The sequence below is a fragment of the Heterodontus francisci genome, chromosome 39, assembly GCF_036365525.1.
Source record: "Heterodontus francisci isolate sHetFra1 chromosome 39, sHetFra1.hap1, whole genome shotgun sequence".
In the NCBI taxonomy this organism is placed as follows: domain Eukaryota; kingdom Metazoa; phylum Chordata; class Chondrichthyes; order Heterodontiformes; family Heterodontidae; genus Heterodontus; species Heterodontus francisci.
In genome coordinates, this window is record NC_090409.1 from 38,909,897 (window position 1) to 38,936,134 (window position 26,238).

The window sequence follows — 26,238 nt, forward strand, 5'->3', positions numbered from 1 at the left end:
ACGGGGCACAAGTTGGGGAATTTATACCCGGCCAGTTCTTGATGCCGTCCTGCCTGTGAGACATTGCCTCGTCTAGACAAGGGCGCCGTTCCACTTTAAGGGGGTGCCCAGTAACGTAGGAACAAGGGGAGGCCATTCAGCCCCTCGGGCCTGTCCCGCGACTCAGTGAGATCATGACTGATGTGTAACTGACCTCAATCCACCCTTCGTACCAGCAACCTTTGTGTGATCTTGCTGTGCACTTGTTTCCTCCATTACAATAGGCGACTGCACTTCAAGAAATTGATGTTGGTTGAGGGATAAATATTGTCCCCAGGGAACTGTTACACCCACCAGAGAGGGCAGACGGGGGCCTCGGTTTAATGTCTCATCTGAAAGACGGCACCTCCAACAGTGCAGCACTCCCTCAGTACAGACCCTCCGACAGTGCAGCACTCCCTCAGTACTGACCCTCCGACAGTGCAGCACTCCCTCAGTACTGACCCTCCGACAGTGCAGCACTCCCTCAGTACTGACCCTCCGACAGTGCAGCACTCCCTCAGTACAGCCCCTCCGACAGTGCAGCACTCCCTCAGTACAGACCCTCCGACAGTGCAGCACTCCCTCAGTACTGACCCTCCGACAGTGCAGCACTCCCTCAGTACTGACCCTCCGACAGTGCAGCACTCCCTCAGTACTGACCCTCCGGCAGTGCAGCACTCCCTCAGTACTGACCCTCCGACAGTGCAGCACTCCCTCAGTACTAACCCTCCGGCAGTGCAGCACTCCCTCAGTACTGACCCTCCGACAGTGCAGCACTCCCTCAGTACTGACCCTCCGGCAGTGCAGCACTCCCTCAGTACTGACCCTCCGGCAGTGCAGCACTGCCTCAGTACTGAACCTCCGACAGTGCAGCACTCCCTCGGTACTGACCCTCCGACAGTGCAGCACTCCCTCAGTACTGACCCTCCGACAGTGCAGCACTCCCTCAGTACTGACCCTCCAACAGTGCAGCACTCCCTCAGTACTAGACTAGAACACCTAGCCTTGACCTGACTGAGAGTTCCATCATGCTGCTCGTGGGACAGGGACAGGGACAGGAACCCCGGTGGGGTGAGAGGCAGTCGATGCTTGTGCTGGGGTTTATTGTTGAGCCTTTGCTGAGTTGCACCTCAAGCTCATTCTGACCACCCGTGCCCCATCAGATGGAGATGGAACTTGCTCTGGTCCAGGGTGAACTCAACGTTGAGCGACAGGAACAAAAGGAACAGCTTCACATCACAGAGGAGCTTTGTAGCCGCATCACAACCTTGGGCCAGACCCACCAGGCCAAAAAGGACAAGGTAGGAGAGTTCAGAAAGTTGGGGGTTCGGCCTTTCCCTCATTTCTTTCCTCTCTCTTTCAAAAGTCTTTGCAGTTTCCTGGGAGATTAAGGGACTGTATCTAACTCCCGTTTTTTAAAACTTTTTTTCCTTTTTTTCTTTTTTCCGTTCTAACCCCCGTTTTCTTTTCAAGCCTCGTCCACCTCTGTTCCCGCCCCCAACAGTGCCTGGACATTCAGCCCTCTGTATCTAACCTGTTTTTTTTTAGGTGGCCTTTATTCCTCAGGCCCCCTTTTATATTTTTATGTCGAGGGGGCCTTTATTCCTCAGGCCCCCTTTATATACACACTTATATTTTTAAAATAACTTTATTAAAAATAGAAATAAACAAAAAACTCAAATTAAAATGCCATTCTCGGCGTCGACAATGCACTCCAGTCCCTGCGGTGCCCACCGGTCGCGGAAGGCCTCAAGCGTACCGGCGGACACCACATGCTCCTTTTCCAGGGACACCCGGGCGCGAACGTAACCGCGGAAGAGGGGCAGGCAATCGGGGAGGACGGACCCCCCGACGGCCCGCAACCTGGACCTGTGAATTGCCAGCTTGGCCAGGCCCAGGAGCAGACCGACGAGGAGATCCTCCTCCCGGCCCAAGCCCCTCCGCACCGGGTGCCCAAAAATCAGGAGCGTGGGACTGAAGTGCAGCCAGAATTTGAGGAGCAGCCCCTTCAGATACTCAAAGAGGGGCTGCAACCTCGCACACTCCGTATAAACATGGAACACGGATTCGTCCAGGCCGCAGAAAGTACAGGCGGCCTGGGAGTCCGTGAACCTACTTAAAAGCCTATTGCACGGGACTGCTCTGTGCAGCACCCTCCATCCCAGGTCCCCGATGTAAAGGGGGAAGACTCCCGCGTAGAGAGACCTCCATCAGGGTTTCCCCTCGCCGCCAGATGGCAACGCGGACCGCCAGGGCGTGTCCGGCCGGCTGACGAGGGCGAGGAAGTGGAGAGTGTGCAGGAGCAGCCCGTACAGGAAACCCCTCCGCGCCGATTGGAATGGCACGGAGGGCATTTCCGAGAGGCGGCTCGGGTTGTGCGGGACCGGCTCCCGAGGAGGGTTTCGGGGCCTGGGTCCGATGAGCAGTTCCGGCCGAGCGGGAGTCAGCTCGGCCGGGATCGCCCCGCACTCCCGAGCCCCCTCGCCACCCGCAGTGAGGGGCGTCCCGGGGGTTTCGGCTACTCGGAGGCGACCATGTTCCAGACTCGGAATAGATCCCGGTAAAAGACAGGCAACTCCCTCAGAGAGGCGCGGCTAACAGACTCCACCGGGAGCAGTGTGTCGTCTTGAAGGCAGTGACACTGGCGGAAAAAATACGTTGCCAGCGCACACCATCTGGGAGGACGCTCGACGTACAGGTATCTCTGCAGGGTCCGAAGGCGGACAGTCGCAGCCTGGGTGCGGACGCACACCAGCGACTGACCGCCCTCCTCGATCGGGAGACTCAGGACCGCGGCAGAGACCCAGTGTTTCCTCTTGCCCCAGAAGAAATCGACGAGTTTTTTCTGGATCTTGGTGGCAAATACAGGGGGCGGGGCCAAAGTGACCAACCGGTACCACAGCATGGAGGCCACCAGTTGGTTTATGACCAACGCTTGGCCTCTGTAGGAAAGCACTCGGAGCAGTCCTGTCCAGCGCCCCAGCCGAGCGGTGACTTTCGCCTCCAACTCCTGCCAGTTTGCCGGCCAGGCTTCCTCAGCGGGGCTAAGGTGGACTCCCAGATAGAGGAGGTGCGTGGTGCTCCACGCAAAAGGTGTCATCTCCTCCGGCAGGGAGTCCACCCGCCACTGACCAACCAGGAGTCCGGAACATTTCTCCCAATTGATCCTCGCGGAGGACGCGGCAGAAAAGGTCTGCTGGCAGTCGCGCATCCTCCGCAAGTCAACGGGATCTGTGATTGCGAGGAGCACGTCGTCGGCGTAAGCCGAGAGGACGACCCGCATGGCCGGCTCGCGCAGAGCCAATCCCGTCAACCTCCTGCGAAGCAGGCACAGGAAGGGCTCCACGCAGATGGTATACAATTGGCCGGACATGGGGCACCCCTGACGCACTCCTCTGCCAAAGCGAAGGGGCGCCGTCAAAGACCCGTTAACTTTGACTAGACACTCTGCGGCGGCGTATAAAAGTCGGACCCGGGCCACGAAATGCGGCCCGAGTCCGAAAGCGCGCAGAGTCCCGAAAAGATAATCGTGATCCACCCTGTCGAACGCCTTCTCCTGATCGAGGGAGAGAAAGGCGACCGACTGACCTGTCCTCTGGGAAAGATGGATCAGGTCCCGGACCAGGTGGATGTTGTCCTGGATGGACCGGCCCGGGACCGTGTAGGACTGGTCGGGGTGGATCATGTGGGCCAGCACGGAGCCCAGGCGGGTAGACATAGCCTGGGCAAAGATCTTATAATCCGTGCTGAGGAGGGAGACCGGACGCCAGTTTTTAAGCAGGCGGAGATCGCCCCTCTTCGGCAGCAGGACGATGACCGCCCTGTGCCACGAGAGGGGCATCTCCCCGGTCGCCAGGCTTTCCCCCAGGACCCGCGCGTAATCGTCTCCCAGGACGTCCCAGAACGCCCTGAGGAACTCCACGGTCAACCCATCCAGCCCTGGGGATTTGCCCCTCGAGAGCTGGTGGAGGGCGCCAGTCAGCTCCGCCAACGTGAGCGGAGCCTCCAATCCTTCGGCGCCCTCCGGGCTGACCTGCGGCAGGCCCTCCCACAAAACTCTGCGCGCATCCTCGCTGGACGGATCCGGAGAGAACAACGCACTGTAATAAGTACGGACCAGGAGGCCCATTCCCTCCGGATCCATGATGGAGGATCCGTCGTCGGCCAGCAGCTCGACGAGCTGCTTACGGACCCCCCGCCATTTTTCCAGCGAGTAGAAGAAGGGTGAGGCCCGGTCCAAATCTTCCAGGATCTGGATCCGTGACCTCACGTACGCGCCTCGGGACCCTATGAGCTGCAGGTCCCTCAGCGCGCCCTTCTTCGCTTTGTACGCCTGCCACAGGGCCGGGTCCACGACGGCATGACCGAGGCGGGACTCCAAGTCGAGCACCTCCCTCTCAAAGCTTCCCGCCTCTTGGTCGACCCCTTCGCGTACTCCTGACAGAAGACGCGGATGTGAGTCTTGCCCACATCCCACCATAGCCTCAAGGAGGGGAAGTCCCCCTGCTTCCTTCTCCAGTCGGCCCAGAATCGACAGAACGAGTCCCGAAATCGCTCGTCCTCCAGCAGCCGGTTGTTAAAGTGCCAGTACGCGGACCCCGCCCGCGTGCGGAGCGGAGTGAACTCCGCCCACACCAGGCGGTGGTCCGAGCACGGCACCAGCCGCATGGAGGCCGCCGAGACGCGGGAGACGTACGCCTGCGAAATATAGAGGCGGTCGATTCGTGACCCCCCTCCTCCAGACCTCCACATGAAGGCGCTGAAGTCGGGATGGAGATTCCGCCAGACGTCCACCAAGTTAAGGGAGCTGATCAGTCCCCTCAACTTCTCCACCGACGCTTGGCCGCGCTGGGGACCGGAGCGATCCCCCACCTCGAGGGTGCAGTTAAAATCCCCCCCCCGAGGATGATGCACTCGCTGCTATCGATGGAGCTCAAGAGAGCGGACACTTCCTCAAAGAAGCGCGCTTGCAACGCGCCGGGCCTGGGCGCGTACACGTTCACAAAGTGGAGCGGCACGCTACCCAGGCGAACGGCAAGGTGGAGCAAGCGGCCCGGCACTAGCTCCTTGACCCCCAAGATCTCCGGCTGAAAAGTCGGGGCCAACAAGATAGCCACCCCACTAGAAATAGGGGTGAGGTGACTCATGTAGACCCCACCCTGCCACTCCAGGAGCCAGGTGGCTTCGTCTCCCGGAACGGTGTGGGTTTCCTGCAGAAAGCTCACCGCGTATCTCCCTTCCTAAGGACTGAGAGATTGTGAAATCTGCGGTGAGACCCCCTGCTGCCGTTGATGTTGAGGCTGGCTATGGTTATCTTCATGTCAAAGGTACTTAAAACCCGTCACAAACACCTCACTGTGAGGAGGGAGTGGAAGGGCACCTGGCCCTCCACTCCCCCAGCAACCCATTGAGGAACACATTAAAACGGCGCCTCTCAACCAGTTTCACGCCCGCGCGCTTGCCCGTTATCTTCAGGGCAGCACGGACGGACTGGATGATCAGCGCCAGATTCGACCAACGGTCGAGGGCCAGCTGAACTTTATTGCGGCAACCCCTGCAAGCCGCGAGGAAATCCCGGAGTTCCGCCGTGGGGATAAGGGGAGATTCGGTGGGAGGCACGAGGGACTCCACCACCTCACTGGCGATGGAATCAAGGTCATCCTCCATGCCCCACACCGAATCCCCATTCTGCTCCGGGTCGTCACCGCCAGCGGCCGACACATCCACTACACACGATGTTTATTTCTCCTCCGTGCCTTCCTTCCAGTTGGACGGTCACCCCACTCTCTGCCGGAGGCCGTGAAAACCACAGCCTCCGGTACCGACTGAATGGTATCTGGTGGTGGTGTAGGTGGGGGGTGGGAGGAGGTGCAGCGTCGCCACCCTGGGCCGCCGAGTTGGAGTTGGCAGCCGGGAGGTTGGGGCAGTTCTTCCGAACATGCCCCACCCCCTTACAGACATGGCACCGCACCCCGTCCAAGGTCCAGAAGACGCGGTAGGCCGTCCCCTGGAACTCGACATTAAAGTGGCCCTCTGTCACCTCCTCCCGCGCCAGCCGCATGAATAACTGGCGGCGGAAGGAGTACACGTGTCGGAGGCTGTTCTCCCGAAGACCGAGCGGGACTGGGGTGTTCCCCGTCTTTACCTCCCCCAGATGGTGCAGGTGGGGAAGGAGGAGCTCACCAGGGATGAAGGGTGGGACATTGGATAGAATGAGCCTTTGCGCAGTGGCCTCCAGGGGGTCCACTGGCAGAAAGGTCCCGCCCACGGTGAGCCCCTTGCTCAGAGCCAGGGACACCGCCCGCTCGGTCTTCAGGAAAAACACTGCCTTCCCGTACATTTTAGAGGCTGCAACAATGGCCGAAGGGCCGACAACCTCGGCCATTGCTTTCACGCATGCCTCTATGGTCATGTTCGGGTGGACGTAGCTCTTGACCCCATGCTTCGATGTTAATAAAGCAAACGGTGACGGGGCAACAGGTGCAGCTGCAGCAGCCGCAGCAGCATATGAACGGGAAGGCCCCGCCACCGGCGAAGAGGGGCTTGCCATGGGGTCTAAGAGCTACGTCCACCCCCAAGAAACAAAACAAATTTACACAATTTACAAAAAAGCAAACTTTAAACAAAGTGGAGTGGGAGTAGAGGAGGATGGGGTAGGATGGTAAAGGAAAAGGGGAGGATAGGTGACTGAGGCGACTGAGTTGAGGAAGGGAGAGAAAGGCTGAAAAGGATGTTTGTTCCAACTGCCAGTTGGAGCACCTTTATAACAATTAGTCCAAACTTGTTTGTTGTCTTCCAGTTGGGGGAGGCTTCTTCGCCCGGGAGGGCTGGAGCCGCCCGGTACTCTCCTCTTCTGATTTTAACAAGACAGTCTTCACCCGGGCAACTCCAGCTGTCCCGAGCAGGCAGTTGGGGTGGGGAGGGAGCTCCCTGTGTGCAAACACCAATACAAATACAGGGGCCCCTACTGGATTTGGCTGCCCCACCCCTGAGTCTTCCGGCCTCTTCTCCCTCCCCCAAACAGTTCAAACTTAAGAGTCTTTCAGGTGCCCTGACACCCACCTCTCCAGAACAATTGCAGCCTTCCTTGATGGTTTCCCTCCACTCTGTATTCACCTTTCTCCAGTCTCTCTCCCCAGTTGCTGCAGTCTCCACTCTCCACTCTGTATTCACCTTTCTCCAGTCTCTCTCCCCAGTTGCTGCAGTCTCCACTCTCCACTCTGTATTCACCTTTCTCCAGTTTCCTCTCTGCACTCTGCAGTTGCTGCAACACAGGTGCAGCTGCTCCCCCTGATTGCTGGCAGGAAGTGCTCCAAATTGACCAGCCAATCCCCGTGCTGTACCTGTCCTGGGAGTGTTTGATGGGACAGTGTAGAGGGAGTTTCACTCTGACCTTGTGTTCTGTTGAAAATGTTTCCCATTTTCAATATTTCTGCCAGCGGACAGTGTGTTTTTGCCCTTTTGCTGGACGATCTTTGACAGCAATTCCTGTCAGCGCTCCATCAGGAAGTGGCTTTGCATATTCCTGCAACCCTTGCCTGCACTCACAGCCTGTCCTCCTTCACTGTCTCTGTGTGTTTGTACCCAGCCTCCAGTCTGTGGTCTTCCTCCGCTATCTGGTGGTGTTCAGAGGTACTGCAGAGCTGCCATCTGGTGTTGGCGCCAGGTATTGCGATCACAAAATAGGCTCCAGGCAATGGGGGGAATTTTATTGGCTGTCTTTGTTTAAATTGCTCCTCTTTTAACTTGCCCTTCTCCTTTTAAAGATGGACGCAACAGCATTTGGACACTCTTAAAATAGTCTGCCTGTTGCCTTACTGCCGCATGATATCTGTTCCTGCTTAATAGGAGTAGGCCATTCAGCCCCTCTCGATCCTGTTACACAGGAACAGGAGGAGGCCCATTCAGCCCCTCTCTCGAGCCTGTTACACAGGAACAGGAGGAGACCCATTCAGCCCCTCTCGAGCCTGTTACACAGGAACAGGAGGAGGCCCATTCAGCCCTCTCGAGCCTGTTACACAGGAACAGGAGGAGGTCCATTCAGCCCCCCTCGAGCCTGTTGCACAGGAACAGGAGGAGGCCCATTCAGCCCCCTCTCGAGCCTGTTACACAGGAACAGGAGGAGGCCCATTCAGCCCCTCTCGAGCCTGTTACACAGGAACAGGAGGAGGTCCATTCAGCCCCTCTCGAGCCTGTTACACAGGAACAGGAGGAGGTCCAGTCAGCCCCTCTCGAGCCTGTTACACAGGAACAGGAGGAGACCCATTCAGCCCCTCTCGAGCCTGTTACACAGGATCAGGAGGCCCATTCAGCCCCTCTCGAGCCTGTTACACAGGATCAGGAGGAGACCCATTCAGCCCCTCTCGAGCCTGTTACACAGGAACAGGAGGAGGCCCATTCAGCCCCTCTCGAGCCTGTTACACAGGAACAGGAGGAGGCCCATTCAGCCCCTCTCGATCCTGTTACACAGGAACAGGAGGAGGCCCATTCAGCCCCTCTCGAGCCTGTTACACAGGAACAGGAGGAGGCCCATTCAGCCCCTCTCTCTCTCGAGCCTGTTACACAGGAACAGGAGGAGGCCCATTCAGCCCCTCTCCAGCCTGTTACACAGGAACAGGAGGAGGCCCATTCAGCCCCTCTCGAGCCTGTTACACAGGAACAGGAGGAGGCCATTCAGCCCTTCGAGTCTGTCCTGCCATTCAGTGAGATTACGACTGCTCTGTATCTTAACTCCATCTCCCCACCTTGGTTCTGTAACCCTTAATCGCCTTCCCTGACAAAAATCCATCAATCTCAGTTTGAAATTTCCAATTTCCACCTCCCTCCTCCAGCCTCGACAGCTTGTTGGGGGAGAGAGTTCCAGATTCCCACTCCCCTTTGTGTGAAGAAGTGCTTCCTGACATCACCCCCTGAACGGCCTGGCTCTGATTTTAAGGTTCTGCCCCCTTGTTCTGGACTCCCCCCTCCCCCACCAGAGGATATAGTTTCTCTCTATCGACCCGATCGAAACCTTTAATCATCTTAAACCCCTCAATTCGATCACCCCCTTAATATTTTACACTCGAGGGAAGACAAGCCCAGTCTGTGCAATCGGTCCTCGTAATTTAACCCTTTCGGCCCCGGGGTCATTCTGGTGAATTGGGACTGCACCCCGCCTCCAGGGACAGTATATCCTTCCTGAGTTGCGGGGTCCAGGACAGAACACAGTGACTCCAGATTGGGGTCTGAGGAGAGATTTCTCGAACAGAAGCTCAGCGTCCATAAAGTCGGATGTTATTTAGTGTGAGTGGGGGCGGAGATGGGGGTCTGCGGTCCTCATGTCCTTTCGCAGGCCTGGGTGAACTTTAACCTTTAGCCTCGGGGGGGGGGGCGGGGTGGATGGGAGGTGTTAGGGGTTAAAGAAGCAGCTGATTGGCCAGCACGGTGGCGTGGAGGTGAAAGTTCAGTCTTTATTTTCTCCACTTGTTTATTTCCGCACCTTGACACACGCTGCAGGAAAAGACGAAGGTGGAAAAGGAGAGGAGGAAACTGGAGGAGGCTCGGGAACGTCTTGCGGCATCAAGACGGTGGTTTGAGGCTCAGCCGGAATCCGCCAAGCAGCTGCTGAGGGAGAGGCTGCAGGAGGTGAGCACATTTCAGTTTGAAAACCATTTCCATCCCCACATATCAGGTAGAATTATCACATCTAATCTTACAAATTAAACAGCACCGACAGCACAGAAACAGGCCATTCGGCCCATCTGCTCCGTGCTGGTGTTTCTGCTCCACACGAGCCTCCTCCCCACTCCCCCTCTCCATCTCACCCCATCACCATATCCTTCTATTCCTTTCTCCCTCGTGTGTTTATCCAGCTTCCCCTTAAATGCACCTATCACAGTGCTCCAAGTGTGGTCTAACCAAGGTATATGGAGACTGGAACTGTGCACAGTGCTCCGAGTGTGGTCTAACCGAGGGATATGGAGACTGGAACTGTGCACAGTGCTCCGAGTGTGGTCTAACCGAGGGATATGGAGACTGGAACTGTGCACAGTGCTCCAAGTGTGGTCTAACCGAGGGATATGGAGACCGGAACTGTGCACAGTGCTCCAAGTGTGGTCTAACCGAGGGATATGGAGACCGGAACTGTGCACAGTGCTCCAAGTGTGGTCTAACCGAGGGATATGGAGATTGGAACTGTGCACAGTGCTCCGAGTGTGGTCTAACCGAGGGATATGGAGACCGGAACTGTGCACAGTGCTCCAAGTGTGGTCTAACCGAGGTATGTGGAGACCGGAACTGTGCACAGTGCTCCAAGTGTGGTCTAACCAAGGTATATGGAGACTGGAACTGTGCACAGTGCTCCAAGTGTGGTCTAACCGAGGTATGTGGAGACCGGAACTGTGCACAGTGCTCCAAGTGTGGTCTAACCGAGGTATGTGGAGATCGGAACTGTGCACAGTGCTCCAAGTGTGGTCTAACCAAGGTATATGGAGACTGGAACTGTGCACAGTGCTCCAAGTGTGGTCTAACCAAGATATAGGGAGATTGGAACTGTGCACAGTGCTCCGAGTGTGGTCTAACCGAGGTGTATGGAGACTGGAACTGTGCACAGTGCTCCAAGTGTGGTCTAACCAAGGTATATGGAGACTGGAACTGTGCACAGTGCTCCAAGTGTGGTCTAACCAAGATATAGGGAGATTGGAACTGTGCACAGTGCTCCAACTGTGGTCTAACCGAGGTATATGGAGACTGGAACTGTGCACAGTGCTCCGAGTGTGGTCTAACCGAGGTGTATGGAGACTGGAACTGTGCACAGTGCTCCGAGTGTGGTCTAACCGAGGTATATGGAGACTGGAACTGTGCACAGTGCTCCGAGTGTGGTCTAACCAAGGTATATGGAGACTGGAACTGTGCACAGTGCTCCAAGTGTGGTCTAACCAAGATATAGGGAGATTGGAACTGTGCACAGTGCTCCAACTGTGGTCTAACCGAGGTATATGGAGACTGGAACTGTGCACAGTGCTCCGAGTGTGGTCTAACCGAGGTGTATGGAGACTGGAACTGTGCACAGTGCTCCGAGTGTGGTCTAACCGAGGTATATGGAGACTGGAACTGTGCACAGTGCTCCGAGTGTGGTCTAACCAAGGTATATGGAGACTGGAACTGTGCACAGTGCTCTGAGTGTGGTCTAACCAAGGTATATGGAGACCGGAACTGTGCACAGTGCTCCGAGTGTGGTCTAACCAAGGTATATGGAGACTGGAACTGTGCACAGTGCTCCGAGTGTGGTCTAACCGAGGTATATGGAGACTGGAACTGTGCACAGTGCTCCGAGTGTGGTCTAACCGAGGTATATGGAGACTGGAACTGTGCACAGTGCTCCGAGTGTGGTCTAACCAAGGTATATGGAGACTGGAACTGTGCACAGTGCTCTGAGTGTGGTCTAACCAAGGTATATGGAGACCGGAACTGTGCACAGTGCTCCGAGTGTGGTCTAACCAAGGTATATGGAGACTGGAACTGTGCACAGTGCTCCGAGTGTGGTCTAACCGAGGTATATGGAGACTGGAACTGTGCACAGTGCTCCGAGTGTGGTCTAACCGAGGTATATGGAGACTGGAACTGTGCACAGTGCTCCGAGTGTGGTCTAACCGAGGTATATGGAGACTGGAACTGTGCACAGTGCTCCGAGTGTGGTCTAACCAAGGTATATGGAGACTGGAACTGTGCACAGTGCTCCGAGTGTGGTCTAACCAAGGTATATGGAGACCGGAACTGTGCACAGTGCTCCGAGTGTGGTCTAACTGAGGTTCTGTACAAGTTTAACAATGCGATTGATTTGGATAGCTGGAAGGGTTAACCCTTTGGTGGCTGTGCTCTATCGCTGCAGGAGGCTGAGGCAGTGGACATTGCACAGAAGACCTTTGAGGACCTGGAGTTTCAGTCTCTGGAGAGGCAGAGCAGTCTGGACGAGGAGCGGGAGACACAGACTACACTGCTGAAGCAGGAAGTGTCAGTGTCCAGGCAACGAGAGGCTGACAGGAAGGTATTTAACAGAACGCTTTGGAGAAGTTGATCAGACTTTTCACTCGAGGTGTCTGACATCCTGGGCTTTAGTAATAGATGCAGAGGGTACAAAAGAAAGGAACTTAGGCTAAACCTTTTATAAATCACTGGTTGGTCCCCAGCTGGAGAATTGTGTCCAATTCCGGTCACCACACACTTTAGGAAGGATGTCGAGTCCTTGGAGAGGGTGCGGGGGGAGATTTACCGGAATGTTCCCAGGGATGAGGGACTTCAGTGAATGTGGAGAGACTGGGAGAAGCTGGGATTGTTCTCCTTAGAGCAGAGAAGGTTAAGGGGGAGATTTAATCGAGGCGTTCAAAAACATGAGGGGGTTTTTGATGGAGTAAATGAGGAGAAACTGTTCCCGGTGGCAGGAGGGTCGGTAACCAGAGGGACACAGATTGAGGATCATGGGTAAAAGAACCAGAGGGGGGAGATGAGGAGAATTTTTTTGACGCAGTGAGTTGTTGTGATCTGGAACGCGCTGCCTGAAAGGGCGGTGGAAGCAGATTCAATAGTAACTTTCAAAAGGGGGAATTGGGGAAATACTGGAAGGGGAAACATTTGCAGGACGATGGGGGAAAGAGCAGGGGGGGGGACAGTGGGGACTAATTGGATCGATCTTTAAAAGAGCCAGCACAGGGACGATGGGCCGAATGGACTCCTCCTGTGCTGTGTGAGTCTGTGATCAGTTGTTAGATGAAGGAGGTACAGTCGAGGGACATACCTGCTCGTTAGTTCATAGGTGAAGGGACAGTCGAGGCCTCCGAGTAACGTCCCAACTGAAAGATGGCACATTCGACGGATAGAGTGCAGCACTCCCTCAGTACTGACCCTCCGACAGTGCGGCACTCCCTCAGTACTGACCCTCCGACAGTGCGGCGCTCCCTCAGTACTGACCCTCCGACAGTGCAGCACTCCCTCAATACTGAGCCTCCGACAGTGCGGCACTCCCTCAGTACTGACCCTCCAACAGTGCGGCACTCCCTCAGTACTGAGCCTCCGACAGTGCGGCACTCCCTCAGTACTGACCCTCCAACAGTGCGGCACTCCCTCAGTACTGACCCTCCGACAGTGCGGCGCTCCCTCAGTACTGACCCTCCGACAGTGCAGCACTCCCTCAATACTGAGCCTCCGACAGTGCGGCACTCCCTCAGTACTGACCCTCCAACAGTGCGGCACTCCCTCAGTACTGACCCTCCGACAGTGCAGCACTCCCTCAATACTGAGCCTCCGACAGTGTGGCACTCCCTCAGTACTGACCCTCCAACAGTGCGGCACTCCCTCAGTACTGACCCTCCGACAGTGCGGCACTCTCTCAGTACTGACCCTCCGACAGTGCGGCACTCCCTCAGTACTGACCCTCCAACAGTGCGGCACTCCCTCAGTACTGACCCTCCGACAGTGCGGCACTCCCTCAGTACTGACCCTCCGACAGTGCAGCACTCCCTCAGTACTGACCCTCCGACAGTGCAGCACTCCCTCAATACTGAGCCTCCGACAGTGCAGCCCTCCCTCAGTACTGACCCTCCGACAGTGCAGCACTCCCTCAGTACTGACCCTCCGACAGTGCAGCACTCCCTCAGTACTGACCCTCCGCCAGTGCAGCACTCACTCAGTACTGACCCTCCGACAGTGCAGCACTCACTCAGTACTGACCCTCCGACAGTGCAGCACTCACTCAGTGCTGACCCTCCGACAGTGCAGCACTCACTCAGTACTGACCCTCCGACAGTGCAGCACTCACTCAGTGCTGACCCTCCGACAGTGCGGCACTCACTCAGTGCTGACCCTCCGACAGTGCAGCACTCCCTCAGCGGTGGAGAAGGGGGTTTTGGGAGCTGGACAATGGGTGGGGGCGGGGTTGTGGTGCAGGGAGGCGGGGGCTTGGGATGTGACCTTTGCACCATGCACTTTGGGGGAAACGGAGAGGGGGAGTTTAGAATCCTCTCAGTAAATGCGAATGGATTCCTTGTCTTTCAGAAGAGAGTGGAAAGACTGCAGGAACAGATCCAGCAGATTAAGGAGCAGGCCCGGAGTGAGAATCAGCAGCTGACTGAGCGTTGGAAGGAAGCACTCAAGGCCTTCAGCTTGGTGAGATGACCCCACCCCACCACCATGACCCCCTGACCCCAGTCCCCCCAGTCTCCAGCCCGACAAATCAGTGGGATCAATGGACGCTCAGTGTGGTACTGAGACTCACAGAGCATAGGAAGATAACAAGAGTCCATTCAGCCCATCCAACCTTCCCCACCATTCAGTTAGCTGATCTTCAAACCTCAACGCTACCTGCACATTGGCTTTGAGCGACTCCTGAACAAGGACACCCGGGTCCCGTCGGACGGCAACACTTCCCAACCTCTCCCCACTTCAGAAACACTCCGTCTTTCTGTGGGGGGTGGGGTGGGGGGTGGTGGTTTCTACCAAAGTGGATAACCTCACGCTTAATTGTGTCATACTCCACCTGCCGCGTTCTTGCCCATTCACTTAGCCTGTCCAAGTTCCCCCCCCCCACTCCCCGTGAAGCCCCTCTTTGCATCCTCCTCGCAGCTCCCACTCCCTCCAAGCAGCATAAACCCGCCCCCCCCCCCCCCCACCCCCACCAGACCCCGGGACACCCATCGAAATAAGTCTGGACCAAAAAGAAAACCCACAGCGAATCATTGTGACCGTGAATCGGTCAGGATTGTCAGGGACGTGATGGGTGAGCAGTTGCCAAGGGTTAAATTACGAGGGGAGATTCCACAAACTCGGGTTGTATTACCAGGAATTTAGAAGGTTTAAGGGGTGATTTGATCGAAGATTTTGATGATATGAAGTGGGGAACTGATAGAGTCGATGGAGAGAAATTATTCCCGCTGGTCGGGGAGTCTCAGACTCGGGGGCCGAGTCTAAACATGAGAGCGAGACATTTTCAGGAGTGAAATTCGGAAACACTTCCACACACAAAGGGTGGGAGAAGTTTGGAAATTCTCTTCCGCAAACGGCATTCGCCCAGATGGGGTAAGGGCTGCTGGAGGGGTCCTAGCGGTCCCAGGGATGAGGAACTTCAGTTAATGTGGAGAGACTGGGAGAAGCTGGGATTGTTCTCCTTAGAGCAGAGAAGGTTAAGGGGGAGATTTAATCGAGGCGTTCAAAATCATGAGGGGGTTTCGATGGAGTAAATGAGGAGAAACTGTTCCCAGTGACAGCACATTCTTGAAGGGCTGAAGGGCCTCTTTCTGTGCGGGGACGAATGGATGATTGACTAGGTCTGGTGATTATTTTTAATGTCACAATAACCTCTCTGCCTCGCTGCTCCATCATCGGGTTATTTTTCCACTCCAGGACGATGCAATGGTTTTGAACTTGGACAAGTTAAATTTGAGGAAATGTGGCTCCGGGACCTTCTATGACAGAGCGGACAGGATGAAGCAGGTAATGGGGACGTGTCCCATCTCTCTGGTTCACCTCCTTGTTTTCAAATCCCTCCATGGCCTCCTCACTCCCTCCCTATCTCTGTAACCTCCTCCAGCCCCGACAGCCCTCCCTATCTCTGTAACCTCCTCCGGCCCCGACAACCCTCCCTATCTCTGTAACCTCCTCCAGCCCCAACAACCCTCCCTATCTCTGTAACCTCCTCCAGCCCCGACAGCCCTCCCTATCTCTGTAACCTCCTCCAGCCCCAACAACCCTCCCTATCTCTGTAACCTCCTCCAGCCCCGACAGCCCTCCCTATCTCTGTAACCTCCTCCAGCCCCAACAACCCTCCCTATCTCTGTAACCTCCTCCAGCCCCAACAACCCTCCCTATCTCTGTAACCTCCTCCAGCCCCGACAGCCCTCCCTATCTCTGTAACCTCCTCCAGCCCCAACAACCCTCCCTATCTCTGTAACCTCCTCCAGCCCCAACAACCCTCCCTATCTCTGTAACCTCCTCCAGCCCCGACAGCCCTCCCTATCTCTGTAACCTCCTCCAGCCCCTACAACCCTCCCTATCTCTGTAACCTCCTCCAGCCCCAACAACCCTCCCTATCTCTGTAACCTCCTCCAGCCCCGACATCCCTCCCTATCTCTGTAACCTCCTCCAGTCCCTACAACCCTCCCTATCTCTGTAACCTCCTCCAGCCCCAACAACCCTCCCTATCTCTGTAACCTCCTCCAGCCCCGACAGCCCTCCCTATCTCTGTAACCTCCTCCAGCCCCTACAACCCTCCCTATCTCTGTAACCTCCTCCAGCCCCAACAACCCTCCCTATCTCTGTAACCTCCTCCAGCCCCGACATCCCTCCCTATCTCTGTAACCTCCTCCAGTCCCTACAACCCTCCCTATCTCTGTAACCTCCTCCAGCCCCAACAACCCTCCCTATCTCTGTAACCTCCTCCAGCCCCGACAGCCCTCCCTATCTCTGTAACCTCCTCCAGCCCCAACAACCCTCCCTATCTCTGTAACCTCCTCCAACCCCTACATCCCTCCCTATCACTGTAACCTCCTACAACCCCTACATCCCTCCCTGTCACTGCAACCTCCTCCAACCCCAACATCCCTCCCTATCACTGTAACCTCCTCCAACCCCTACATCCCTCCCTATCTCTGTAACCTCCTCCAACCCCTACATCCCTCCCTATCACTGTAACCTCCTCCAACCCCTACATCCCTCCCTATCTCTGTAACCTCCTCCAGCCCCTACAACCCTCTCTATCTCTGTAACCTCCTCCAGCCCCTACAACCCTCTCTATCACTGTAACCTCCTCCAACCCCTACATCCCTCCCTATCTCTGTAACCTCCTCCAACCCCTACATCCCTCCCTATCTCTGTAACCTCCTCCAGCCCCTACAACCCTCTCTATCTCTGTAACCTCCTCCAGCCCCTACAACCCTCCCTATCTCTGTAACCTCCACCAGCCCCAACAACCCTCCCTGTCTCTGTAACCTTCTCCAGCCCCTACAACCCTCCCTATCTCTGTAACCTCCTCCAGCCACTACAACCCTCCCAATCTCTAACCTCCTCCAGCCCCTACAACCCTCCCTATCTCTGTAACCTCCTCCAGCCCCTACAACCCTCCCTATCTCTGTAACCTCCACCAGCCCCTACAACCCTCCCTATCCCTGTAACATTCTCCAGCCCCTACAACCCTCCCTATCTATGTAACCTCCTCCAGCCCCTACAACCCTCCCTATCTCTGTAACCTCCTCCAGCCCCTACAACCCTCCCTGTCTCTGTAACCTCCTCGAGCCCCGACAACCCTCCCTATCTCTGTAACCTCCTCGAGCCCCGACAATCCTCCCTATCTCTGTAACCTCCTCCAGCTCCTACAACCCTCCCTATCTCTGTAACCTCCTCCAGCCCCTACAACCCTCCCTATCTCTGTAACCTCCTCCAGCCCCGACAACCCTCCCTATTTCTGTAACCTCCTCCAGCCCCTACAACCCTCCCTATCTCTGTAATCTCCTCCAGCCCCTACACCCCTCCCTATCTCTGTAACCTCCTCCAGACCCTATAACCCTCCCTATCTCTGTAACTTCCTCCAGCCCCTACAACCCTCCGAGATCTTTGCGCTCCTCCAATTCCGTCCTCTCGCCCATCCCCCGATTCCCATCGCTCCACCATTGGTGGCCGTGCCTTCAGCTGCCTGAGGCCCTAAGCTCTGGAATTCCCTCCCTAAACCTCTCCGCCCCTCTCTCTCTCTCCTCCTTTAAGACGCTCCTTAAAAAACCGACCTCTTTGTCCGAGCTTTTGGTCACCGGTCCCTAATATCTCCTGATGCGGCTCGGGGGTTATGTGAGCAGTGAGCTGAGGGCTGTTGTTACCCTGCGATGGGGGTGGAGTGAGGGGGTAAACGCAGACTTTGATCTCATGCCTGTTGCCTTTTTCAGCCGCTGTTGTTTGTGAAGATGCCGAGGCCTGTGATTGTGGGAGAGGGGAACAGACAGCTGACTGGCTCCACACCCTGTGTGCTGTCTGCCAGCCGAATCTCAGCAAGCAACACCTTCCTGAAGGTTGGTGTTTTCTCCTCTTAACCCCCTCCCTCACTCTGCCCTCTTTACTCTGCTCATCCCTCTCTCCCTTTCCCCCTCCCTCTCCTTCTCCCCCTTCTCCCCCCCTCTCTCTCCCTCTCTCAGCACTCTCCCTCTCTCCCTCTGTCTCTCTCTCCTCCTCCTCTCTCCCCCTCTCACGTTCTCGCTCTCAATCTCCCTCTCCCCCTTACTTCCCCTCCCTCTTCCTCTCTCCCTCTCTCACCCCTCTCCCCCTCCCTCTCTCTCTCATCCCTCTCCCACTCTCCCTCTCTTCCTCCTCTCCCCCCTCCCCTCTCCCCCTCTCTCTCTCACCCCTCTCCCTCTCTTCCTCCTCTCCCCCTCTCTCTCTCACCCCTCTCCCCCTCTCTCTCTCACCCCTCTCCCCCTCTCTCTCTCACCCCTCTCCCCCTCTCTGCCTCTCTCATCTCTCTCCCTCTCTATCTCTCTCTCTATCTTTCTATCCCCCTCTCCTTCTCTTTCTCCCCCTCTCTGCCACATCCAGCCGTGAATGGTGGTGGACAATTAAACAACTAACTGGAGGAGGTGGCTCCACAAATATCCCCATCCTCAATGATGGGGAAGCCCAGCACATCAGTGCGAAAGATAAGGCTGAAGCATTTGCAACAATCTTCAGCCAGAAGTGCCGAGTTGATGATCCATCTCGGCCTCCTCCTGAAGTCCCCAGCATCACAGATGCCTGACTTCAGCCAATTCGATTCACTCCGTGTGATATCAAGAAACGACTGAAGGCACTGGATACTGCAAAGGTTACAGGCCCTGACAATATTCCGGCAATAGTAATGAAGACCTGTGCTCCAGAACTTGCCACACCCCTAGCCAAGCTGTTCCAGTACAGCTACAACACTGGCATCTACCCTGCAATGTGGAAAATTACCCAGGTATGTCCTGTAAACAAAAAGCAGGACCAGTCCAACCCGGCCAATTACCGCCCCATCAGCCTACTCTCAATTATCAGTAAAGTGATGGAAGGTGTCATCAACAGTGCCATCAAGCAGCACTTGCTTCGTAATAACCTGTGATGCTCAGTTTGGGTTCTGCCAGGGCCATTCAGCTCCTGACCTCATTACAGCCTTGGCTCAAACATGGACAAAAGAGCTGAACTCCAGAGGTGAGGTGAGAGTGACTGTCCTTGATATCAAGGCAGCATTTGACCGATTATGGCATCAAGGAGCCCTCGCAAAACTGAGGTCAATGAGAATCAGGGAGAAAACCCTCCGCTGGCTGGAGTCATACCTAGCACAAAGGCAGATGGAAGGCAATCATCTGAGCTCCAGGACATCACTGCAGGAGTTCCCCAGGGTAGTGTCCTAGGCCCAACCATCTTCAGCTGCTTCATCAATGACCTTCCTTCAATCATAAGGTCAGAAGTGGGGATGTTCGCTGATGATTGCACAATGTTCAGCACCATTCATGACTCCTCAAATACTGAAGCAGTCCGTGTAGAAATGCAGCAAGACCTGGACAATATCCAGGCTTGGGCTGATAAGTGGCAAGTAACATTCGTGCCACACAAGTGCCAGGCAATGACCATCTCATTACCATCGCTGAATCCCCCACTATCAACATTGACCAGAAACTGAACTGGAGTAGCCATATAAATACAGTGGCTACAAGAGCAGGTCAGAGGCTGGGAATCCTGCAGTGAGTAACTCACCTCCTGACTACCCAAAGCCTGTCCACCATCTACAAGGCAGAAGTCAGAAGTGTGATGGAATACTCTCCACTTGCCTGGATGGGTGCAGCTCCAACAACACTCAAGAAGCTCGACACCATCCAGGACAAAGCAGCCCGCTTGATTGACACCCCATCTACAAACATTCACTCCCTCCACCACCGACGCACAGTGGCAGCAGTGTGTACCATCTACAAGATGCACTGCAGCAACTCACCAAGGCTCCTTAGACAGCACCTTCCTAACCCTCAACCTCTACCAACTAGAAGGACAAGGGCAGCAGATGCATGGGAACATCACCACCTGCAGGTTCCCCTCCAAGTCACACACCATCCTGACTTGGAACTATATCACCGTTCCTTCACTGTCGCTGGGTCAAAATCCTGGAACTCCCTCCCTAACAGCACTGTGGGTGTACCTACCCCACACGGACTGCAGCGGTTCAAGAAGGCAGCTCACCACCACCTTCTCAAGGGCAATTAGGGATGGGCAATAAATGCTGGCCTGGCCAGTGACACCCACATCCCATGAATAGATTTTTTAAAATCTCCCCCGTCCCTCTCTCTTGCTCATCCTCTCTCTCTCTCTCTCTCTCTCTCATTTCCCCTCCCTCTCTCTTTCCCCCTCTCTCTCAGTATGTACCCGTCTGGTAATGTGAGGATTCACCCTTCAGTTTTCCTCCACAGGAACACCCTCTCTGTTGGAATGGCTCCGGGAGTTTACCGCGAAAGCAACGGGAGGGTCACAGAACCAAGGAATTGGAAAGACCCGTCTCTCTGCACGAGAAAGGTAACAGACAGGGAGAGAAATACCTGAACCCTGAACGTAGTAGAACATGAGTGAGAGAGGGCAAAGGTCACAGGAGATCGAACCCGACAAAGCCGATAGTGCGGAGGGAGCTTTACTGTGTATCTAACCCTGTTTTTTTTTTTGTTTTTTTTTCTTATTTTCACGTCGAGGGGGCCTTTATTCCTCAGGCCCGCTTTATATACATATTTACAGTTTTAAAATAACTTTATTAAAACCAGATAAAGAAACAAAAACTTAAATTAAAATGCCATTCTCGGCGTCGACAATGCACTCCAGTCCCTGCGGTGCCCACCGGTCGCGGAAGGCCTCAAGCGTACCAGCGGACACCGCATGCTCCTTCTCCAGGGACACCCGGGCGCGTACGTAACCGCGGAAGAGGGGCAGGCAGTCGGGGAGGACGGACCCCCCGACGGCCCGCAACCTGGACCTGTGAATTGCCACCTTGGCCAGGCCCAGGAGCAGACCGACGAGGAGATCCTCCTCCCGGCCCAAGCCCCTCCGCACCGAGTGCCCAAAGATCAGGAGCGTGGGACTGAAGTGCAGCCAGAATTTGAGGAGCAGCCCCTTCAGATATTCAAATAGGGGCTGCAACCTCGCACACTCCATATAAATGTGGAACACGGACTCGTCCAGGCCGCAGAAAGTACAGCTGGCCTGGGAGTCCATGAACCTACTTAAAAGCCTATTGCACGGGACTGCTCTGTGCATCACCCTCCACCCCAGGTCCCCGATGTAAAGGGGGAAGACTCCCGCGTAGAGAGACCTCCATCGGGGTTTCCCCTCGCCGCCAGATGGCAACGCGGACCGCCAGGACGTGTCCGGCCGGCTGACGAGGGCGAGGAAGTGGAGAGTGTGCAGGAGCAGCCCGTACAGGAAACCCCTCCGCGCCGATTGGAATGGCACGGAGGGCATTTCCGAGAGGCTGCTCGGGTTGTGCGGGACCGGCTCCCAAGGAGGGTTTCGGGGCCTGGGTCCGATGAGCAGTTCCGGCCGAGTGGGGGTCAGCTCGGCCGGGATCGCCCCGCACTCCCGAGCCCCCTCGCCACCCGCAGTGAGGGACATCCCGGGGGTTTCGGCTATTCCTCCGCCCGCCGGACCGTCCCCGGAGTCGGCCGCCCGGACAGCTGAGGCGCTCACCTCCGCCAACGGGGGAGCGCCCTGACTGGAGGCGACCATGTTCCAGACTCGGATTAGATCCCGGTAAAAGACAGGCAACTCCCTCAGAGAGGCGCGGCTAACGGACTCCACCAGGAGCTGCGTGTCGTCTTGAAGGCAATGACACTGGCGGAAAAAATACGTTGCCAGCGCACACCATCTGGGAGGACGCTCGACGTACAGGTATCTCTGCAGGGTCCGAAGGCGGAGAGTCGCAGCCTGGGTGCGGACGCACACCAGCGATTGACCGCCCTCCTCAATCGGGAGACTCAGGACCGCGGCAGAGACCCAGTGTTTCCTCTTGCCCCAGAAGAAATCGACGAGTTTCTTCTGGATCTTGGTGGCAAATACAGTGGGCGGGGCCAAAGTGACCAACCGGTACCTCAACATGGAGGCCACCAGTTGGTTTATGACCAACGCTCGGCCCCTGTAGGAAAGCACTCGGAGCAGTCCTGTCCAGCGCCACAGCCGAGCGGTGACTTTCGCCTCCAACTCCTGCCAGTTTGCCAGCCAGGCTTCCTCAGCGGGGCTAAGGTGGACTCCCAGATAGAGGAGGTGCGTGGTGCTCCACGCAAAAGGTGTCATCTCCTCCGGCAGGGAGTCCACCCGCCACTGACCAACCAGGAGTCCGGAACATTTCTCCCAATTGATCCTCGCGGAGGACGCGGCAGAAAAGGTCTGCTGGCAGTCGCGCATCCTCCGCAAGTCAACGGGATCTGTGATTGGGAGGAGCACGTCGTCGGTGTAAGCCGAGAGGACGACCCGCATGGCCGGCTCGCGCAGAGCCAATCCCGTTAACTTCCTGCGAAGCAGGCACAGGAAGGGCTCCACGCAGATGGTATACAATTGGCCGGACATGGGGCACCCCTGACGCACTCCTCTCCCAAAGCGAAGGGGCGCCGTCAAGGACCCGTTAACTTTGACCAGACACTCTGCGGCAGCGTATAAAAGTCGGACCCGGGCCACGAAATGCGGCCCGAGTCCGAAAGCGCGCAGAGTCCCGAAAAGGTATTCGTGATCCACCCTGTCGAACGCCTTCTCCTGATCGAGGGAGAGAAAGGCGACCGACTGACCAGTCCTCTGTGAAAGATGGATCAGGTCCCGGACCAGGTGGATGTTGTCCTGGATGGACCGGCCCGGGACCTTGTAGGACTGGTCGGGGTGGATCATGTGGGCCAGCACGGAGCCCAGGCGGGTAGACATAGCCCGGGCAAAGATCTTATAATCCGTGCTGAGGAGGGAGACTGGACGCCAGTTTTTAAGCAGGCGGAAATCACCCCACTTCGGCAGCAGGACGATGACCGCCCTGCGCCACGAGAGGGGCATCTCCCTGGTCGCCAGGCTTTCCCACAGGACCCACGCGTAATCGTCCCCCAGGACGTCCCAGAACGCCCCAGAACGCCCGGAGGAACTCCACGGTCAACCCATCCAGCCCTGGGGATTTGCCCCTCGAGAGCTGGTGGAGGGCGCCAGTCAGCTCCGCCAACGTGAGCGGAGCCTCTAATCCTTCGGCGCCCTCCGGGCTGACCTGCGGCAGGTCCTCCCACAAAACTCTGCGCGCATCCTCGCTGGACGGATCCGGAGAGAACAACGCACTGTAATAAGTACGGACCAGGAGGCCCATTCCCTCCGGATCCGTGATGGAGGATCTGTCGTCGGCCAGCAGCTCGACGAGCTGCTTACGGACACCCGCCATTTTTAGAACGAGTAGAAGAAGGGTGAGGCGCGGTCCAAATCTTCCAGGATCTGGATCCGCGACCTCACGTACGCGCCTCGGGACCCTATGAGCTGCAGGTCCCTCAGCGCGCCCTTCTTCTCTTTGTACGCCTGCCACAGGGCCGGTTCCACGACGGCATGACCGAGGCGGGACTCCAAGTCGAGCACCTCCCGCTCAAGGCGCCCGATCTCGGCTTCCCGCCTCTTGGTTGACCCCTTCGCGTACACCTGATAGAAGACGTGGATGTGAGTCTTGCCCACATCCCACCATAGCCTCAAGGAGGGGAAGCCCCCCTGCTTCCTTCTCCAGTCGGCCCAGAATCGACAGAACGAGTCCCGAAATCGCACGTCCTCCAGCAGCCGGTTGTTAAAGTGCCAGTACGCGGACCCCGCCCGCGTGCGGAGCGGAGTGAACTCCGCCCACACCAGGCGGTGGTCCGAGCACGGCACCAGCCGCATGGAGGCCACCGAGACGCGGGAGACGTACGCCTGCGAAAAGTAGAGGCGGTCGATTCGGGACCCTCCTCCTCCAGACCTCCACGTGAAGGCACTGGAGTCGGGATGGAGATTCCGCCAGACGTCCACCAAGTTAAGGGAGCTGATCAGTCCCCTCAACATCTCCACCGACGCTTGGCCGCGCTGGGGAGCGGAGCGATCCCCCACCTCGAGGGTGCAGTTAAAATCCCCCCCCGAGGATGATGCACTCGCCACTATCGATGGAGGTCAAGAGAGCGGACACTTCTTCAAAGAAGCGCGCTTGCAACTCGCCGGGCCTGGGCGCGTACACGTTCACAAAGTGGAGCGGCACGCTACCCAGGTGAACGGCGAGGTGGAGCAAGCGGCCCGGCACTCGCTCCTTGACCCCCAAGATCTCCGGCTGAAAAGTCAGGGCCAACAAGATAGCTACCCCACTAGAAATAGGGGTGAGGTGACTCATGTAGACCCCACCCTGCCACTCCAGGAACCAGGTGGCTTCGTCTCCCGGAACGGTGTGGGTTTCCTGCAGAAAGCTCACCGTGTATCTCCCTTCCCTAAGGACTGAGAGATTGTGAAATCTGCGGTGAGCCCCTCTGCTGCCGTTGATGTTGAGGCTGGCTATGGTTATCTTCATGTCAAAGGTACTTAAAACCCGTCACCAACACCTCACTGTGAGGAGGGAGTGGAAGTGTACCTGGTCTTCCACTCCCCCAGCAACCCGTTGAGGAACACATCAAAACGGCGCCTCTCAACCAGTTTCACGTCCGCGCAGTTGCCCGCTATCTTAAGGGCGGCACGGACGAACTGTATGATCAGCGCCAGATTCGACCAACGGTCGAGGGCCAGCTGAACTTTATTGCGGCAACCCCTGCAAGTCGCGAGGAAATCCCGGAGTTCCGCCGTGGGGATGAGAGGAGATTCGGTGGGAGGCACGAGGGACTCCACCACCTCACTGGCGATGGAATCAAGATCATCCTCCGTGCCCCGCACCGAATCCCCATCCTCCTCCGGGTCATCACCGCCAGCGGCCGACACATCTACCACACACTGTGGGGCGGACGTCCCGGCCGTGCCAGCTGGTCCCGCCTCCGTCACGATCCCACCCCCAGGATCGATGGCGGAGGAGTCCTCTCTGGGTTCTATTGTGAAACTGGAGCCTGTAGGCACCAGCGGTTCAGGACCCCCATCCACCTCCATCCCCAGGCCAATGAGTGGTCCGGGGAGACAGAAGTTCCGGACTCCGGGAAACCAGCCGGAGCCGAGACTGGAGACGGAGAGAAGAGGCTATCTCCCGCTCCGCCAGTACCCACAGGCCCAGCAGATGGGGCAGCATTCTCAGTTATAACTGGGTCGGGTGTCTCCTGGTTGGTGGTGGACTCCGGCTGGGAGGCCCGACCCTTTGGGGCCTCGCCCTCCCCTTCATTCAGGGCACCCGACCCAGTAGCAGTGGCAGAATGGGCGGCGTCCCCAGGCTCCCCCACCACAAGCAGGGCCCCACTTACTCCTTCAGGAGGGGCCTCACGTACCGGGGCCATCCCCTCCCCTCCATCCTGAGGAATAGGGAGCACCTGCCCGGACTTTGCAGCCTTGGTGGTGGCGGTAGGGGGCACCTGAGGACCAGAAACAGGAGGCAGCTCCCCTCCAACAGATGGGCCCTGCACCTCAGGGCCCTGTGTTATTTCTGTGGAGGGGTGCCTTCTCCTCTTTTTCGCACTTGGGCGCGGAGACTCAGAGACCTCCATGTCATCAGAGGCCTCCGCCTCCGCACCCTTTTTTCCTTTTTTAGTCACCCTGGGCCTGAGCCCAGCCCTGGGGTAAGTTGACTTCCCGAGATCGGGCCTTGGGCTGAGCTCAGGCTCGGGTAGTGTCACGGTGTCCAGGGGACGCGCCTCTCGATGTTTATTTCTCCTCCGCGCCTTCCTTCCACTTGGACGGTCACCCCCCTCCCTCCGGTACCGACTGAATGGTATCTGGTGGAGGTGTAGGGGGGGTGGGAGGAGGTGCAGCGTCGCCACCCTGGGCCGCCGAGTTGGAGTTGGCAGCCGGGAGGTTGGGGCAGTTCTTACGAACATGCCCCACCCCCTTACAGACATGGCACCGCACCCCGTCCAAGGTCCAGAAGACGCGGTAGGCCGTCCCCTGGAATTCTACATTGAAGTGGCCCTCTGTCACCTCCTCCCGCGCCAGCTGCATGAATAACTGGCGGCGGAAGGAGTAGACGTGTCGGAGGCTGTTCTCCCGAAGACCGAGCGGGACTGGGGTGAGCCCCGTCTTTACCTCCCCCAGATGGTGCAGGTGGGGAAGGAGGAGCTCACCAGGGATGAA

The 26,238-nt window shown here is 56.9% G+C and overlaps 1 protein-coding gene across 4 annotated transcripts in view; it reads left to right on the top strand.

Annotated features, from left to right (window-relative positions):
* The window catches only part of LOC137352746 (pleckstrin homology-like domain family B member 3), a 61,369-nt gene that overhangs the window by 13,201 nt on the left and 21,930 nt on the right, over positions 1-26,238 (top strand). For 2 of the 4 annotated variants that reach the window (XM_068018506.1, XM_068018509.1), the window contains 7 exons: positions 1,185-1,322; positions 9,517-9,645; positions 11,891-12,046; positions 14,050-14,160; positions 15,394-15,483; positions 17,922-18,044; positions 20,442-20,544. In XM_068018506.1, the coding sequence (XP_067874607.1) occupies positions 1,185-1,322; positions 9,517-9,645; positions 11,891-12,046; positions 14,050-14,160; positions 15,394-15,483; positions 17,922-18,044; positions 20,442-20,544 (850 nt within the window). The remainder of the gene's footprint in view (positions 1-1,184; positions 1,323-9,516; positions 9,646-11,890; positions 12,047-14,049; positions 14,161-15,393; positions 15,484-17,921; positions 18,045-20,441; positions 20,545-26,238) is intronic. The other 2 variants (XM_068018507.1, XM_068018508.1) reach the window with 2 other exon arrangements.